The sequence below is a fragment of the Dermacentor silvarum genome, chromosome 10, assembly GCF_013339745.2.
Source record: "Dermacentor silvarum isolate Dsil-2018 chromosome 10, BIME_Dsil_1.4, whole genome shotgun sequence".
NCBI classification, from domain to species: Eukaryota; Metazoa; Arthropoda; class Arachnida; order Ixodida; family Ixodidae; genus Dermacentor; species Dermacentor silvarum.
Genome location: NC_051163.1, coordinates 21156961 through 21173746, shown reverse-complemented (window position 1 = coordinate 21173746; position 16786 = coordinate 21156961). Strand labels below are relative to the sequence as shown.

At 47.7% G+C, this 16786-nt stretch overlaps 1 protein-coding gene across 1 annotated transcript; it reads left to right on the top strand.

Moving 5' to 3' along the window:
- Positions 1-11663: 11663 nt before the first annotated feature.
- Positions 11664-16629, top strand: LOC125940863 (uncharacterized). Its single transcript, XM_049657490.1, has 3 exons — positions 11664-11801; positions 11912-12208; positions 15962-16629. Exons 1-3 carry the CDS (start codon positions 11664-11666, stop codon positions 16421-16423), a joined length of 897 nt encoding a protein of 298 aa, XP_049513447.1. The 3' UTR covers positions 16424-16629.
- Positions 16630-16786: the final 157 nt, after the last annotated feature.

The window sequence follows — 16786 nt, the reverse complement described above, 5'->3', positions numbered from 1 at the left end:
GGTCCATTTGACTACGTCGCTTTTTGACAGCGGAGCTATTCTTAGTCGAGCGTGCGTAGTCACGCAGGACCTGAGCCGGAGAGGTCACGTGACCCGCTTGCCAGGAGGAGAGGAGCCGGCCAATCGGAGCGGGCGCCGGGGAGGAGGAAGAGAGCATAGAGTTTCTCACTATAACACCTAGAGGGTAAACTGGCGTCACCGTCTATGCGAGTTTCTTAAAGGGCGCCGTGCTCTCATGGGAATGACGGGATATGTGTCTGCGAGGCTTGGGTTGGCTGGTGTTGAACGAGGCTTCGTCTAAAACGTGGATATGGCTACACAAATAATGCGTTCTTAAAGTAAAATCTACATAAAAGGCTTTCATTCACCCATATTACATCTCTCAATAAAGTTTACTCACCTACAATGCAGAATAAAGCGAAGAAAAGCAAGAACAGACGACAAGTTGTTCCAAAGCGAGCGAGAATCTTGTCGTCTGCCCTCCAACTTTAGCAGCCAGCTGATACTTTTTACGTTTCATAGAATTGTGCATCCAATAGTATGTCCTCAAAATTAAACAAAACATGTTTTTGTGTAATAATAAAGCTAAAGCAGTTTTTACGTGCTGTTTTAACAGGAAATGAATCATTGTGACAGACTTGCCAGGCGCGTCTTCAAGGCGTTCTGGCTCTCCAAGAACGATGCCAATCCGAATCCACAATATACCGGCATTCCCATGCATACCACAGCGCAGCAGCGCCACATTTCCCCCTAGGTTTTATAGTGTGAAACTCTATGGAAGAGAGGCCCCGGCGTATAATAGCAGATGTTTGCGCCACGCGCTCCTCGCACCATGGACGCCGCTCGGCGCGAGCGGCATCCATCGGTCACCAAGCACGAGCGGCATCTAGAACACGTGCCACGAAGTGAAATCTGTCGAAACAGTGGAGATGTGGTCGTTCATTCAGTCTAAAACGAAGACTACCACAGCGAAAAGAAAAGAAACATACGCGACAATCGCAGAAATAGAACGACCACAGCGCCGCTGTTTCGACAGATTTCACTTCGTGGAACTGGCTGCATTTTTCTAAATGCAAAAGCATTATTTGCCCCACTAAACTAAAAATCCGGCGTCCGTACGACATCGGTCCGGCGTTAACATCCGATTGTACCAAAACCCACGTGACCCAGTGAGGACGTCACGTTCCCGGCGTTGGACCTGCTGCGGCGCGCGCTGCGAAATCGCACGGTGAAGTGGATAAAGGTGAATTAAATTGCACTAAGGTGGAATGAAGTGGAATAAAGTGGATTAAGGGGGATTAATACTGGTAGAAATTATGACAAGGTGAATTAATGTTGGTACAATAGTCAGGTGGTTTAAGGTGGGTTAGGGTGGAGGAAGGTGGCTTAAATTGGATTTAGGTTAGTACAAATTAGAGCAAGGTGGATTAAGGTGAATTAAGGTGGACTTTTAATTTAAGGTTCTAACTTGGACAAGTCCTCATGCTTTCGCGTTCAAATCACGTAAGGATACTATGTCAACTTTTTTTAGAGTTCAACGCACGGCGCGTCTTTGGAGGCATGTTAATCCTCCACGCGTAGGCCACGCATGCGCAGTCGATAGAAGGACAGCACGACGGCGCCGACAGCGCATATGCGCCTCGAGCGTCCCTATAATTTCCATCGCAATAAAATGGGATAAATATTATCCCGCTGGCACAAGCCGACTCCAATAGATGGAGACTATACAGTCGCGATAAAACGTTGCGCGATATGATAAGTGTTGTGCAAAATATTCTCATATTTCATTTATCCTACTTACTATAGCTTACTTATTAGACGGATCGACATATAAGAAATTACATTTTTTCCAGCACTGAAAAACGTCACTCTGAGATTAATGTCATCGTCGATGACAACGCCGGGCATCAAGACCACGGTGGTAACGACGACCCCGAGCCTCTATCCCATGCTGCTTTGCGTGCTGGGACACAATCTAGCAGTGATGCACCAGACCTGGAACTTCTACTGCAACTACATTGTGTACCCGGATGTTACGGCGACCCGAAACGGCTTCATCGGTCCCGATGGCCCCTACGCCTGGAACCTGTTCGTCAATGTGAGAGGGGTACTAGAAGAAAGGGAGGGGGGGGGGGGGGGGGGGGGGGTAGAGCATTGGCTTTTGCTAGGGCAGCACGCTTCAATCACTCCATGGGACACACATTTCTTGTAGTAAAGAGGCCTGAAACAATAGGCGCAACAGAACCTATAAATACGTATGCTATTACGTATTTATAATCGCCCTATCGAACGTACTGACTCTTTCTCTTACCTTGGTGTCCTTCTAGACAGCTGCTTAAATTGGCAGCTTCAGATAGATGCTGTCTGTTCTAAATTAGCCTCAAGTTGTTATGCCCTCGTGCAAGCCCGTGAATATTTTGACGCTTCAGTACTCCGCATTTTGTACTTTACTCTAGTGAACTGCCACCTTTTGTACTGTGTAGAATCCTGGGGTTTGACATATAATTCCTACCTTGATCAAGTAAGACGTTTGCAAAAACGAGCTATACGTACGATAACTTTCTCGCGATACTATGAACCAAGCAAACCCCTGTTCTCTATGCTAAAAATCTTGCCTTTTGATTTTGTACGAGAATTAAGATTAGCCACATGTATTAACAATGTTATAAGACACAACGAGCCATTCCCCATTTCGTTACTCTTTACGCCACTACGCCACACCAGGAACCAAACTTTTGGTAACCTAAATATTCCGCCAATAAAAAACGCCTATGGCAAACGACTGCTACAGTACGCTGGTGCGAAAGTCTGGAATGGTATTCCGCACTATATAAAGAACTCGCAGAACTTGCTGAGAGCAATGAAAAATTACTACTTTGAAGTACTTCTCTCTTCTTCCTAAACTGATATATATTTAAGTTCTATTTTTGTTAGACCATGTATACTCACTTTATCAAAGGTTTTCATGTGTTTATTACGAAGTGATGTAATTTTCCTGTTCTCGTTGTTAACCTGTCGAATAGATTAATGCTAATACCAACACTACATGTTCTTATTAGCAAATCTATGTACTATTATTACTCAGATATTTTTGTGTATTTTGCGAAGTGTTGTATTTTCTTATATTTTTTGTTAACTAACTTGGCTACACTTATACCAAATTGTATGACAGTTTCTTATATGTATATTTCTAAATGGGCCCCGTACTAGCCATTGGCTAAGGGACCATACAGATTGTGTGTATCTTGTAAAATGAAAAGTATATGTGTGTAATAAAGAAAGAAAAGAAAGAAAGAACCTACGCTCATCCACTCACCCACTTTAGCTTTATCTTACCTAACATAACCTGATAAGGCCTAGCCAGCTTGGCTTAGCCTATACATGCCTTACCTAATTTTACCTTACCTAGCCTAGCTTATCCAAGCCTCGCCTAGCATTGTCTTGCCTTCCCTTTCCCAACCCAACGCAACCCAACCCGACCTAACCTAGCCTTGTCTTACCTAACCCAAACTAACCTAATCTTACCTAACCTAGCCTAACCTAGCTTTGCCTTACTTAGCTTAGTCTAGCCTAGCCTTGATTTGGCTTGTCTTAAGCTATCCCGAAACATCTGGGATGGTATTCGCATCAAAGATGGGCAGAAACCATTGGAGGACAATCGAAGTCAAGCGACAGCTTCCCGGTAGACCTTCTGAAACATACCTGTTGAAATATTCTCCTCGAGGGCAGTTATTGGTTCGCTCCACTGTCTAAGGCTGTGAGGCGGGTGGGTGTTGGGACGTTCCGCTGCCTCCAGGATGGTACCGCGTTACAAACCTACATTAAAATTCTCTCGAGAACACATATCGCGGACTGGTATCAGAATCAGCGTGCGCCAATGCATCACCTTCGAATGCACCGTCTCCGCGATCGGTCCAGTTTTTTCGGTAGCGCAGCCGTTGACGCAAAGTTATAGCCTAATACTTATAGGCAGGTAAAGCTTTGCCCTATAGTACAAGAAAGCAGCAGAACACCAAGGGCCCATAATACAAGTTTAGTAAGGCATCATTCAGTGGCAGCACGCAGGAGGCTGTCTACGCAAGTGTACCTAGACTGACAAAGTAACATTACAACCGCCAAGAGCACGGGACATTATATTAGAAACATTGGGGAAGTAACGATGCATGACATAAGGTAACACAACCTGTTCTTGCATTCCCTTTGCATGCACATGCGTCATTGCACATGCGTCGCAGTCCAAAGACCATATAGGAGAGGTCCCGCATTCTAATAGAAAGTTTTATAGACAAGACCAATGCATGCCCGCAAGGATCCCAGAGATCCAAGAGTAGCATGCCCGCGCTCCGATGAAAAGGTCCGTCGAAAACACCCGTGCGCGACTGTCCAGAGATTGGAGAGAGGTGATCTTGCGTTTCTATGGAGAAGTGTTTAGACACTACACCACTTAGCGGTCTTCCGTTTCCCGCAGGCCACTCGGTCGATGCCGGACTTCTTTCCGGGTCTCGCTTTTTCGGCGCTGGATGCGAGCCACCCGAAAAGTACGGTGGCTCGCATTCCGACCATGAGGAACGCGCTGGACGCCATGGTCGCCAAGAAGGTCGTCGCCATGGGAGTGCTCAACTTCACCAGCGACACCTCTCACAGCACCTCTGTCTTCAAGACGTTGTTCGAGGTGCGTATAAGACCCGGGACCCTAGTCCGATTCCCATTCCCGCGGAGAAACCTGCCGAGGAGCACGTTCTGCTGTAGTAAATGCAGTCAAACCCGACAAACATCACCCGCACCTAAGAGCCCTGGCCGTCAACGCAGCGACGGGCCTTCTGTGGCCACCGATAATGGCGAGATTATTGTTATCTGGGACGGAGCGCTCTTTCGCGAGTTTTATTGAAGGAGAACCCGCCAGCGTGTTGCAGATAGCCTAGTTCCTACTGCTCCAATATGGTTTCCTATGCAGGGATGCTAAGAACGTACATGCACCTGGGTGCGGTGTCCCAACATGCCCCTATGAAATGTTCGTCTATCTTCATGCTCCCTGATACATACATGTTTCTGACACAGTTTCGCTACATGTCCCTATGTAGTGTCCCTGTATAAGTTCATGCTCCCATGGCCAGAGCACGTTAGTTGAGGCCGACCTCTCTGCCTTTCTAATGAATTATCTCTCTCTCTCTTTCTCTCATGCTCCCCTGGAGGGACATATGCAGGGACACCGGGAACCTATATATACATGTATAGCGCCTCTACATGGCCCTATAGATTATGCAGTGTCATTCAATATGTTTTCCTCTCCTGTAGGGGCATTCATATAGGGACACTAAGAACTTATATAGATACCTATGAGCATGGTATATTTTCATGAGTGTTAAGCTTTTTTATTCTCTATTTCCTTGGGGGGGAGTGTCTCCTAGTTATCCCTCACACCTCGTGCTACTGCTTTTTAAGGTGCTGAACGAAACCCTGCAAGGCCAACGGGGGGCGCTCACGTTTCTCGGCGTCCGTCTACACAGCATGCAAGACGCCAGGAATTTCGCCGTGGACGTCCAGAATCTTACGTAAGCCGGGCTGTCCAATATCCATGAATCGCGTCGAGCTTTGCGCGGAAGAGCAGCCGGTGAAACTTTAGAGCAAGTAGTGAGGTTTATGTACACTTTCACGTAAAAGCTTTCATCGCCATGTAGAAATTGAAAAAAAAATGTTAGATCTATTTATGCTACAAGCGAACCAGGAATGCGACAGCTTTGGGGCTCGCCATCATTCATCAGTTACCCACGAACAGTCACCTGGATTCTTTTCTCTCTCCTTGGCCTTCTGTGCCCTGCTTTGGACCTACTTTCTACGAGTTTATGCTTTCACCTTTCTTATATTGTTTGTGCGATTAGCATTGTTAGCCTAGTTCAACTGCTTTGTGTCTACCTACTAGCGTCATTACGTCGCTCTTCAATATAAAAAAAATCCCCTAAAATTTCTTCGTTGCTGGGCAGATTTGAACCCGCGTCATACGGATTCCTCAATCCGGGCAGCCTGACGCTTTAGCACTGCGCCACAAATTCTCAGCGTCAGCACTCACCAGCGCGCCACCGGTGCAATCTCGGAGGACACGCAATGTCATAAAGGGACTTCGCGCGCGCGCCGCTATATGGCGTAGAGCGCTCAGAGGAAAAAGCGAGACAGAGGACCCTGGCTGCAGGACACGGCTCAAACGTGACGCGTTTCGGCGGTCGCAATACACGCTGTCTCGCTGCACTGCTTTATTGCTAATCGCATTAACCTCGACACTCATCATGAGATTGGTTCGCCTGCCGGAAGTTCCTTAAGGGAGAATTCTAGCGAATTTTTGATGTCAGTCAATCTTAGCAAAATTTCTACTGCATGTTCTTTTATTGCGATAGCAATTATATGGACCCTTCAACCGGATTTCTGCCGTCGTCGCCGTCGCCGTGAGGTTCCGTATAAAGTCCAAGGGCGATAAAATCGTCGCCGTGCGCCGTATGCGCGAGTGAAAGCGCGCGGGGGACGCGCGCTATCACGGAGAGCGAACGCACGGTGGAGAACAAACGCGACTTTCATCGCGCGAAAGGCCGTGGGGGTATGGGAGGGAGCTCGGAGGGGGGCGACGCTGTGCTGCGGCACAAAATGCGTATCTTGCAACCGGGCGCAAGGGGAACTGGCCACTCAATCTCCCACGCAAACACAAGAAAGCGGGAAGGCCGCGCGGGAGGGAGGGGGGGGGGGGCAGCTTCTACTCTGACAACAACTGCTCTTGAACTTTGCCAGGCTGTGGCGGCCACCCGCACCGTCTTTAAAAGCGATCTCCACACGGCTCTGATCTTTGTATGCGCTGTGCATTCGTCGCTCAGTTTCCGTTGAAGCGATTGACCGCACGAACCTTCGCTCACTGCGGCGGCTGCGCTTGCTGCCAGCGTTTTCACAGTCGTTGTCTGCGGTCATTGAGTGTGATCTATTCATGTTTGCTTGTGCGCGCTGACACCATGCTTGTTAATTCAGTTAGTAAGCGAACGTGTCCAAGTTTATGCAGCCGATAAAACTACCATCCCTACTCCGAATAGCTCTCTACTAATTTGCTATCGCAATTGATGCTTCGCCTTTCGGGCGAAACTGCGACATTATTTTGGCACTCAGATCATCTGCCCCAGACGGTAAATATTAAATTAAATTATGGGGTTTTACGTGCCCAAACCACGATCTCATTATGAGGCACGCCGTAGTGGGGGACTCGGGAAACTTGGACCACCTGGGGTTCTTTAACGGCACCTAAATCTAAGTACACGGGTGTTTTCGCATTTCGCCCCCATCGAAATGCGGCCGCCGTGGCCGGGATTTGATCCCGCGACCTCGTGCTCAGCAGCCCAACACCATAGGCCCTGAACAACCACGGCAGGTCCAACTAAACATTCCGACGCCGGGAATCGAATCCGGGCCTCCTGGGTGAGATCCAGGTATCCTAGCCACTAGACCACGCCGGAACGAAGGCGCCCCAGACGGTACGATGGATGTTAAGCTTTACAGAAAATCAATTTTAAAGATTCCACGACGGCGAAATGCGAAAACACTCCTGTATTTAGTTTTAGGTGTGCATTAAACGAACGCAGATGGTAAAATTTAATCCGGAGCCCTCCACAGTGGTGTACACCCACTGTGTAGGTTTGGGAAGTGAAACTTCACACTTTCGTTTTATTCTACGGTGCACATGTCTGTTCTTTTACCTGAATGTCTTTCACCACTCCTCTGCGATTAAAAGAAACAAATGGAGCTGGAGAGGCCATGTAATGCGTAGGGTAGATAACCGGTGCAACATTCGAGTTACAAAATGGATGCGAAGGGAAGCGCAGTCGAGGATGGCAGAAAACTAGGTGGGGTGATGAAGTTAGAAAATTTGCAGGCCGAAGTTGGAATCAGCTAGCGCAATACAGGGGTAATTGAAGATCGCAGGGAGAGGCCTTCGTCCTGCAGTGGATTAATATAGGCTGATGATGGATGATGGTGATTCATTATATATGAGGGAATGAGCGATTGGAGCCCGAGACTTTGTCGATCAAAGTGCCTACGAAGGTGGGGTGCAAAGGTGCGCTTTATACCCGCTCCATGTGTGCGCAGTGGCCTGGACTGCGTGGTGCTGCAGACGCACCTATCGGACGCAGTCACCGTCACGGAGTCGTGCTTTGCCCACCTCATCAGCTACAAGTACACGACGGATCCTGTGCCTTGCTTCGTGAGTATCCCAGTCTTCGGGGCAACTCTCCCTAAAGTACTTCGATAGTTAGAAGTATCGCAGTGTCCCCACCATTCGTAAACTCTAATGTCAACACCATGTTAAATGTATTATTATTCATCATCAGCATCATCAGGCCTATATTTATGTACACTGCAGGACGAAGGCCTCTCCCTGTGATCTCCAATTACCCCTGTCTTGCGCTAGCCGATTCCAACTTGCGCCTACAAATTTCCTAACTTCATAACCCCACCTGACTTTCTGCCGTCCTCGACTGCGCTTCCCTTCTCTTGGTGTCCATTCTGTAACTCTAACGATCCACCAGTTATCCATCCTACGCATTACATGGCCTGCCCAGCTCCATTTTTTTTTTTCGCTTAATGTCACTGGAATATCGCTATCCCCGTTTGTTCTCTGATCCACACCGCTTTATTCTTGTCTCTTAACGTTAGGCTTAACATTTTTCGTTCGGTCGCTCTTTCTGTGGTCCTTAACTTGTTCTCTAGTTTCTTTGTTATCCTCCAAGTTTCTGCCCCATATGTTAGCAGCGGTAGAATGCAATGATTGTACACTTTTCTTTTCAACGACAGTGGTAAGCTCCCAGTCAGGATTTGGCAATGCCTTCCGTGTGCACTCCAACCCAATTTTATTCTTCTGCAAAGTTCTTTTTTCATGATCAGGGTCCCCTGTGAGTAATTGATCTAGATAAACGTACTCCTTTACAGACTCTAGAGGCTGACTGGCGATCCTGAATTCTTGTTCCCTTGCGCTCGGCACGCGCTCGTGCCACTGCTCCTGCGTTCGTCGTCGTCGTCTTCTTCCACAGCTTTGCTGCGTCGCCGCTAATAATTCCAGCGTAGAATTTCACTTTTCTTCTCTCGTCGTAAAGGCGAGGCCGAGTGTTTACGGGGGTATGAGCCATTCATTGTCTTACGTGACGGACAGATTTAATTTTGGAGCAATTTATTTTCGAAGAATCGCAAGCGGCAATGGCGGTCGAATGCTGCTAACCATGCCGCCGAGCAAACTCGAGACATCAAACTCAAGCGACAACAGCGGCAAGCAGAGAATTGTACAACGCAACGGAAGGAAATAGTTGCACGAAAGGGAAGTAAAAGTAGCAGGAAAAGGAAGGACAAGTAGTACGAAAGGGAAGGAAATATAGTAGGAAAGGGAAGGAAAAGAAGTAGGTCAGATACACACACGACAAGCTTCGCTTACCGCCATTTCCTCGACAGGGGAAGGGCTGGTGATTTGTAATATTATTAATGCGAAAGTATTAAATGACTCCCGAGGTGCAACATCCGGCGTAGCCGGCATTGGCGTGACCACAATGGCCCAAAAAGTCAAGTGAGCCCAAGTGAGCCAATCGAGGCAGTTGGATGACATCAATTAAGGCAAAGGGAATTAAGTCGAAGTCAATTGGGGCACAGTTAATTAAGATAGTTTTTTTTCTACATTAAGGCACTCGAACCCACGATCTTTGGTGTTAGGGCGAAGTTAATTAAGGCAAAGTTTCTTAAGGTACAGTTAATTAAGGCACAGTTAATTAAGATATAGTTAAGACCCTTGAACCCACGCCCTGTGCTGGAAGTCGAACAATCGATCTTTGGTAGGTCGCGATACTTTCGCATTCATCCACGTAGGGATAACTGAGTGCCCCTTGAATTTTTACTATTATTATTATTAGTAGTAGTAGTAGTAGTAGTAGTATTCATTAGTATACAAACTCATGTAAAACACTATCGTGTCGAACTGTCTGAGCATGACATTTCAGTTATCGTTGGAAGGCGTACACTACCACGAACGAAGACGCGCGTGTAATGCCTGAAGCCACGCCAATCCAATCCAGTGACAAGGCGAGTCGACGGCTGTTTTACAATAAGCTATAAGCCTTCAGGCCTCGACACCACAACTAATCTCAAGAAGAGCACCGAGATAACGTTCTAATTCGCAGCCGAGGTGAGATGAAGTATAGCGAAAATCTACCATACATCGTTCTTTTTTTTTTTTCGTCAAGGAGGCAAACGGCTCAGAAATGGCGACCCGTTTCGTCTGAAGTGGGCGGGCTTGGGGCCGCCATGTCGGCCGATGAAGCAGTTTACGTGAAACGGGAGTCTGGGGGCGACATGGCCAAAAACCGCTTATATGGCAGAACGTACAGTGTGTCGTTGCTTTCAGCCCTTTTTAATGCGAAAGCATTGTATGCCCCATTACACTAAAATCCGGCGTCGTCGGCGGCGGCGTGACCGAGCGATAGTACCAAAAATGGCCGACGGCGCAAAGAGTAATGACATGTCAAAAATGCTCAGATTGACGTCAAATTTCTCTGGAAGCTTCCTGTAAACAACGTAAATTAATTGCTTCGAAAAGAAAATTTGATAAATTTCGGTACGGATGGGAGTCGAACCCTGGCCGCCGGCGTGCAAGAAGAACAAGCTTCCCCGACGCCACGGAATCTCCACGGTTCAGGCTGACTAAATGTGCGCCTAGTGCGTGCGTTTCCGAAGGAGTTTATTCGTTAATTAAGCTAATTAAACAACTGAACAATTTTCAAATTTTACGGCACAACTTGTTATTAGAAACATGAAACGAATCGTCATAAAAACACCATAAAAGTATTTCCTTGTTTCTGTATGTGAAGAAGGCCACGTATACCGATATAACCGCCGTCAAATTATTCGCTCAATTCAGTTGATTGCGCACAGAGTGACTGCGAAGAGTGGGTCGCAGCCCAGCCTTTTATTTCGATAGCAATTTTACAGATACTACAGGGCGCATTTCTGCCGTCGCCGTGATGTTCCGTATAAAGTCCAAGAGCGATAACATCGTCGCCGCGCGCAGTATGGTGTATGTGACGTGGAGGGGTGGTGTAAGATGAAGCTGCCTTCACACACAAAGTTTCCTACTGAAATTAATAAACGAACCTCCGCCGTTGTGACCATTCAGCCATGATGGTAATGTCGGTATGACGCCAATGATGGTTGGTGCATGAATTTGTCTGGCCATCGTGCTTGTGGCTTCAGCCGTTCTTAGTGGCTTTCAGTGTTTTGTCTGCCTTTATTGGCCTAAATTTTGAAGCCGTCCTATATTTTTTTTCTACATGCAAAAGGCAACAACACTGCGCAACCGTATAACCAATGTGAACTGTTGCATTTATCACGCAATACTTTTGTTGAAAATGACCAATTTTACAAAGTCGCAAAGCCGTTTGAAGCCAGAAGGACAAACTTTAGGCAAATCCACGTGCTAGTTATCATCCTATTATAGTGTTCTAGAAAGTTTCTAGACACTATAATGAACCCCATATAAGATTCTTAGAAAGTTCTAGAAGTTCTCTCTTCTAGAGCACTGTATGAACCGCCAAGCTTACAGCTCTCGTAGACACAAGCGCCAGAGTTCCCTCTAGCGATTTTTTGTAGGAAACTCTGTGATGCACACGTGGCCTCCGAGATCAGAGTGCACGCTCGGTCACTGGAATCTCGGAGGCAATGATGCACCTATCACTGACTCGTCACTGGAGATGAGTATGGCTAGCGGGGGCATCTGCCAAGCAAACACAGCTCACCGGGTCAGTTTTTCCGCGCTGTTGCCCACCAATTCGCCGCGATTCATTATCCGGGGTAAATCTATAGAATGCCCCGCCACCAAGCTTCATCCCGCGCATTTGTCGCCACGCAGGCCCACGCGCTGGAGGCCCAGTCTGCCCTGAATAACACCGGCAGTGGACTGCTAGTCATGTTCAGCTCGACGCTGGCGGTTGTGGACTACGTGGGCGAGAGCGGTGCGCCGGGTCCCACGGCGCCCGGACACGAGTGCGAGTCGAACTTGGCGCTCGACATCGACATCATTTGCAACACCAGCGCCATGCAGAATTATCGCACCGACATCTACGATGCCGTGGAGGTGGCCAGGTACAACGTCGACGTCTTCGCGCACTTCGCCAGCTTCGAGAGCAAGAAGACGCTGGAGAGAAAGGTGCCGCCCCCTTGTGGTGCTTAGCCGTGTGTGTGTGTGTGTGTGTGTGTGTGTGTGTGTGTGTGTGTGTGTGTGTTTGTGTGTGTGTGTGTGTGTGTGTGTGTGTGTGTGTGTTGTGGTGTGTGTGTGTGTGTGTGTGTGTGTGTGTGTGTGTGTGTGTGTGTGTGTGTGTGTGTGTGTGTGTGTGTGTGTGTGTGTGTGTGTGTGTGTGTGTGTGTGTGTGTGTGTGTGTGTGTGTGTGTGTGTGTGTGTGTGTGTGTGTGTGTGTGTGTGTGTGTGTGTGTGTGTGTGTGTGTGTGTGTGTGTGTGTGTGTGTGTGTGTGTGTGTGTGTGTGTGTGTGTGTGTGTGTGTGTGTGTGTGTGTGTGTGCGTGCTATTTTATCACTAAGGGTACAATTTGGGCTTGGTGGGGATCCACTATGACTACCTCATCAACTCTGTTTTCTCTATCACCACGTGGTGGCCTTAGCTCTCCTGCAAGTTGAACACTATACTCGCGGACAACTTTCTGTGGCAATGAAGGGAAAGCTACGGGCGCGTGGACGCTGCACATGTGTTACCGCGCCAAGTAGTCCGGCAGCGTTTGACAGTGCTTTTGGTTGCTCGGCACAGACGCTGAATCGACCCAGCTTCCACATGCAACGGTTTCGCGTTTGCCCGGACGCGGAAGGGAAAAGCCGCGAGATAAGTACACTTTTACACTCAGTGGTGTGTTCTGTCTTATTTTAACTGTTGCTAATAAGCTGTTTATGCTTTCTCTTCCCCAGCCTAAAACAACGTGGATTAAAACGCGGGAATCTTTTCAGAAGCGCTCTCACTTGTGCCTACTTCTATAGCTTTCCCTTCATTGCCACAGAAAGTTGTCCGCGAGGAAAGTAGTTCGTACGAGCATCTTCGCCACTGGTCCTCACTAGAGACTTCAATGTTCACGAGCAGGCACCAGCGTAAAAAAAAAAGTATTTTTTTTTTCAGCAGTTCTCTGCAGCTTCGTCTAACGAAGCGCAGGTTCATTGCACTCGAATCATGCAAAACGGCACTTTTTATATTGAAACACTAGAGCCTGGCAGAAACATTCACTGCAGAAAAGGCTATATTAAAGCTGTTTCAAGGAATAAGAAATCTACCAACCTTCAAGGAGCAGACGATTGGCAGATATGCGCGTGCGTGCTGTTTCGCCCCTGCCGCCAATGTATACTACGCGCTAGCTGTACTCGGGACTTGGTGCCGCAGCCGCCTCAGTCGCTAAACGGCTCAGCCAAACTCGAACATAGCCTAATTTTGCCAGGGTTAACACACGTGGGAGTTTTACCGAATTCGGTTGCACTTCGAAAACACGGTCAGGGCCAGAATAGACACGGAGGTACGAAATAAACCAGGATGGGAGCATTGCGTCCCGCCAGCCAGACTTCGCAAGTCACCTCAACGTGAAGCCAACCACATTCGCCTTTTCTCTCTCAAGAAGATCGGCCCAACCCGCGATCCTGATTAAGGCTTGCCTTGGAGCTAGCTGGAATTTCATACTTGTACTTGTAAAGCAGCGCTGCAAAGTTAACCATACACAGGGACGGAATGAGGTTGGAGAAAACAAGAGGCTTCGTCTGTGCTGTTTTCGTCCCTGTGTGTGGTTAACTTTGTAGCGCTGCTTCATAAGTACAAAAAAAAAGAAAGAAAAATGACCCTGCGCTCGGCGAACTCAGCCCAACGTGCTTGATTTGCGATAACTTTTGTGATCAACGGGCTACTTGTTCTGGTGTATCGCCGCGTTGTCAAATGTTCTATGCGCCATTTACTGTCGTTATAGGTCGCGGCATAAAATTCTGGCTGCGGCTGCTGCATTTCGATGGGGTATAGAAATGCGAAAACACCCGTGTCCCGTGCATTGGGGCCACGTTAAAGATCCCCTGGTGGTCAAAATTAATCTGGAGTCCCCCCGTATGGTGTGCCTCATCCTCAAATGGTGGTTTGGGCACGTAAAACCTCAGAATTCAATTCGACTGCCGTTATATTTTGCAACGTGCGGGCGCATGCAGCTGCCCATTGTCATCGCACTAAGTTGTCCTTTTGTAAGAGCGTGCGCTGACGGTAGAAGGGTGGAAGGCACTTAGACTTACCACGACTTGATCACGTGTCGGTTTCCGATTCTTCTAGCCTCAAGGTGGTTAAGTAAATGTTCCTTCCTATAGGTTATTTTCCTTCGTGAAAAATCTCAGCACTCGACAGGGCGTCTCATTAGGGCCGACGCAACGTCCGAGTCTGCGATGATGGCGCGCGCTCGCCAGGATGACGTTGTCCGCGCATGCGCCGCAGTTGCTGGGCGATGGCGTGTGCCGCCTGAGTGGTGTTTATCGCCGAGATTACAGATCTTTAGATTAGGGCACGCAAGCGGCTTGCGTACGCAAGAACTACGGACCACGGTACTGCGCATGCGCAGACTGACTGTTTTCTTTCGTTTTCATGCGACGCAACGCAAGAAAAAAAAAAGACAACGGAAGAAAACGTTAGTTTCTCTCGTCATACAACCGTTCTCATTCGAGTAGGTTCTTGCGATTCCCTAATGAGGGTGTTTGAGAGACTGAGAAATCGGAGCAGTTCTCGACTTCTGTCACCTGCTTCTTAAAGAATGTGATAACTAAGGAATGTACAAGCATAGACCATTCCGCGCTAGTTCTTGCTGCGACAGACTACCCGTTCCATACACCATCAGCATCGCCTTGTTGTGTACGCCCGTACAATTTTCCATCAAACACACACGCACCGCAGCCGCGATGGCTTCGCTCTTTTAAGCAGGAGGTCGGGGGTTCGATTCCTAACCGCGGCTGCCGCCTTTCGACGGAGGCGGAATGTATATAAGAGCTCTTGTGTACCATTCTTTTGATGCGTGCTAAAGGGCCCACAGTATAACTTTAACAAGCACGACTCACCGTGATTGCTCAGTGGCTATGGTGATGGACTGCTGAGCACGAGGTCGCGGGATCGAATGCCGGCCACGGCGGCCGCATTTCTATGGGGGCGAAATGCAGAAAACACCCGTGTACTTAGATTTAGGTGCACGTTAAAGAACCCCAGGTGGTCGAAATTAATCAGGACTCCCCCACTCATAAGGCGTGCCTCATAATCAGATGGTGGTTGTGGCACGCAGAACCTCATAATTTAACTTCAACACGCACTGTATATATGCAGCTGAGTTCTTTTTTTTTTTTTTTTTTTGTTTTTGTTGTTGTTTTCAACAGGTGCACCTGTGTGTTGATTTGTTTATTATTAACATTGGTCTGGAATTTGCTTGTGTAATTTTTGCGCCAGTGTTTTGCGATTGATATTGTGGTGTGTATTATAAACTTACAAAGATAAAGAAACAACAATTATGGTAATTAGGGCATTTATGCGAGTTCCCGTACCTATGGCAACTTCATTCTTCACCTCATCTCTACCCTATTGGATAGCTCGTAGCCCCTAGAGTATCAACTGTGCGTCTTTGTTTTGTTTAGTTTTTTTTTTTCGTTTTTTTTTTTGTTTGTTTGTTTTCGAGGCCTTTCTCGTTTTATTTTTATGGCGAGAACATCGTCAGTAAAGAAAACACAGTAAACGATCTTAAGAAACACTTATTTTTCAGATTGCAAACAAAAAATATCTATTGGCTGTCCACGACTCCCGCCGGGGCTGAAATTCGGGTAAAACGCCAGATCCCCCCCTACAGACGTTTTCCGGAACTACAAGGTAGGAACGTGCCACTGATGGGTCATGTTCTTTTCGCAGATGGACATTTACCTTAACTACACTTCGGGGGGCTGGGCCGTGTTCGACATCCAGCGTGACGTGTCAGCCTGGTGCCTGAGCCCCGACCCGTACCACCGGCTACAGGCGATGGCCGTCAAATTGCAAGGAGGTCAGGCAAAACGTGGGATGATTCGCCGGCACTTCTATCACCAGACGCGTCGCGTGAGCGCCTCTGTTTGCCTTTCGGAAGAGCGGCTCAACTTGTCAGGGAGACCAACAGAGCTCAACTGTCAAGCGTTCAAGTGCGATTGTTCAATGGCAAACACTATACTGTTGCACGAAACTGCTTACCTGTGCAAACCCATTGTTTGGCAACCGACGAATTTTTGTGTTGTTTCGAAATTTCGGCTGCCCATCTTCCATTGTTACGCTCTCCTAATGTTCGCGTTCTGTTTTAATAGCTTTTGTACTCCTACCTCTTGCTGTAGTGCATCTAAATAAATACAACCTAGAGAAAGGTGCCATTCAAGACGAAATATGTGGCAATCGTTTTCTAAATAATAAAGCCACTGGGACGATTTGAAAGGTTGTGTATTGAATTTATTTAATAGATTGTCCCCGTATGGCCGGGGTTACTATAAAGATCTAAAAAATCAGCACCTTTTGATGCTAATCTTGTCCCAATACTCCCCATTTACCTTGCGTGCCTTTCCTTCCCGTGACATTGGGCGTCCGGCGCTTTCAGGTCACGAACGTTATGCGCGAGTCAACGTGACACAACGACATAGTAGACAGTTTTAGTATTGCGGAAATGGCACCACGCTAAACGCAATAAAATAGCGGGGTCAGACTGCGCATGCTCAA

Bases quoted from the DNA above. Each gene is read 5' to 3' on its own strand.
- LOC125940863 (XM_049657490.1), top strand. From the start codon at position 11,664: ATGCACACGTGGCCTCCGAGATCAGAGTGCACGCTCGGTCACTGGAAT. The intron at 11,802-11,911 runs GTCAGTTTTTCC...GTCGCCACGCAG, and splicing joins AAGCAAACACAGCTCACCGG to GCCCACGCGCTGGAGGCCCA. The intron at 12,209-15,961 runs GTGCCGCCCCCT...TTCTTTTCGCAG, and splicing joins AGAAGACGCTGGAGAGAAAG to ATGGACATTTACCTTAACTA.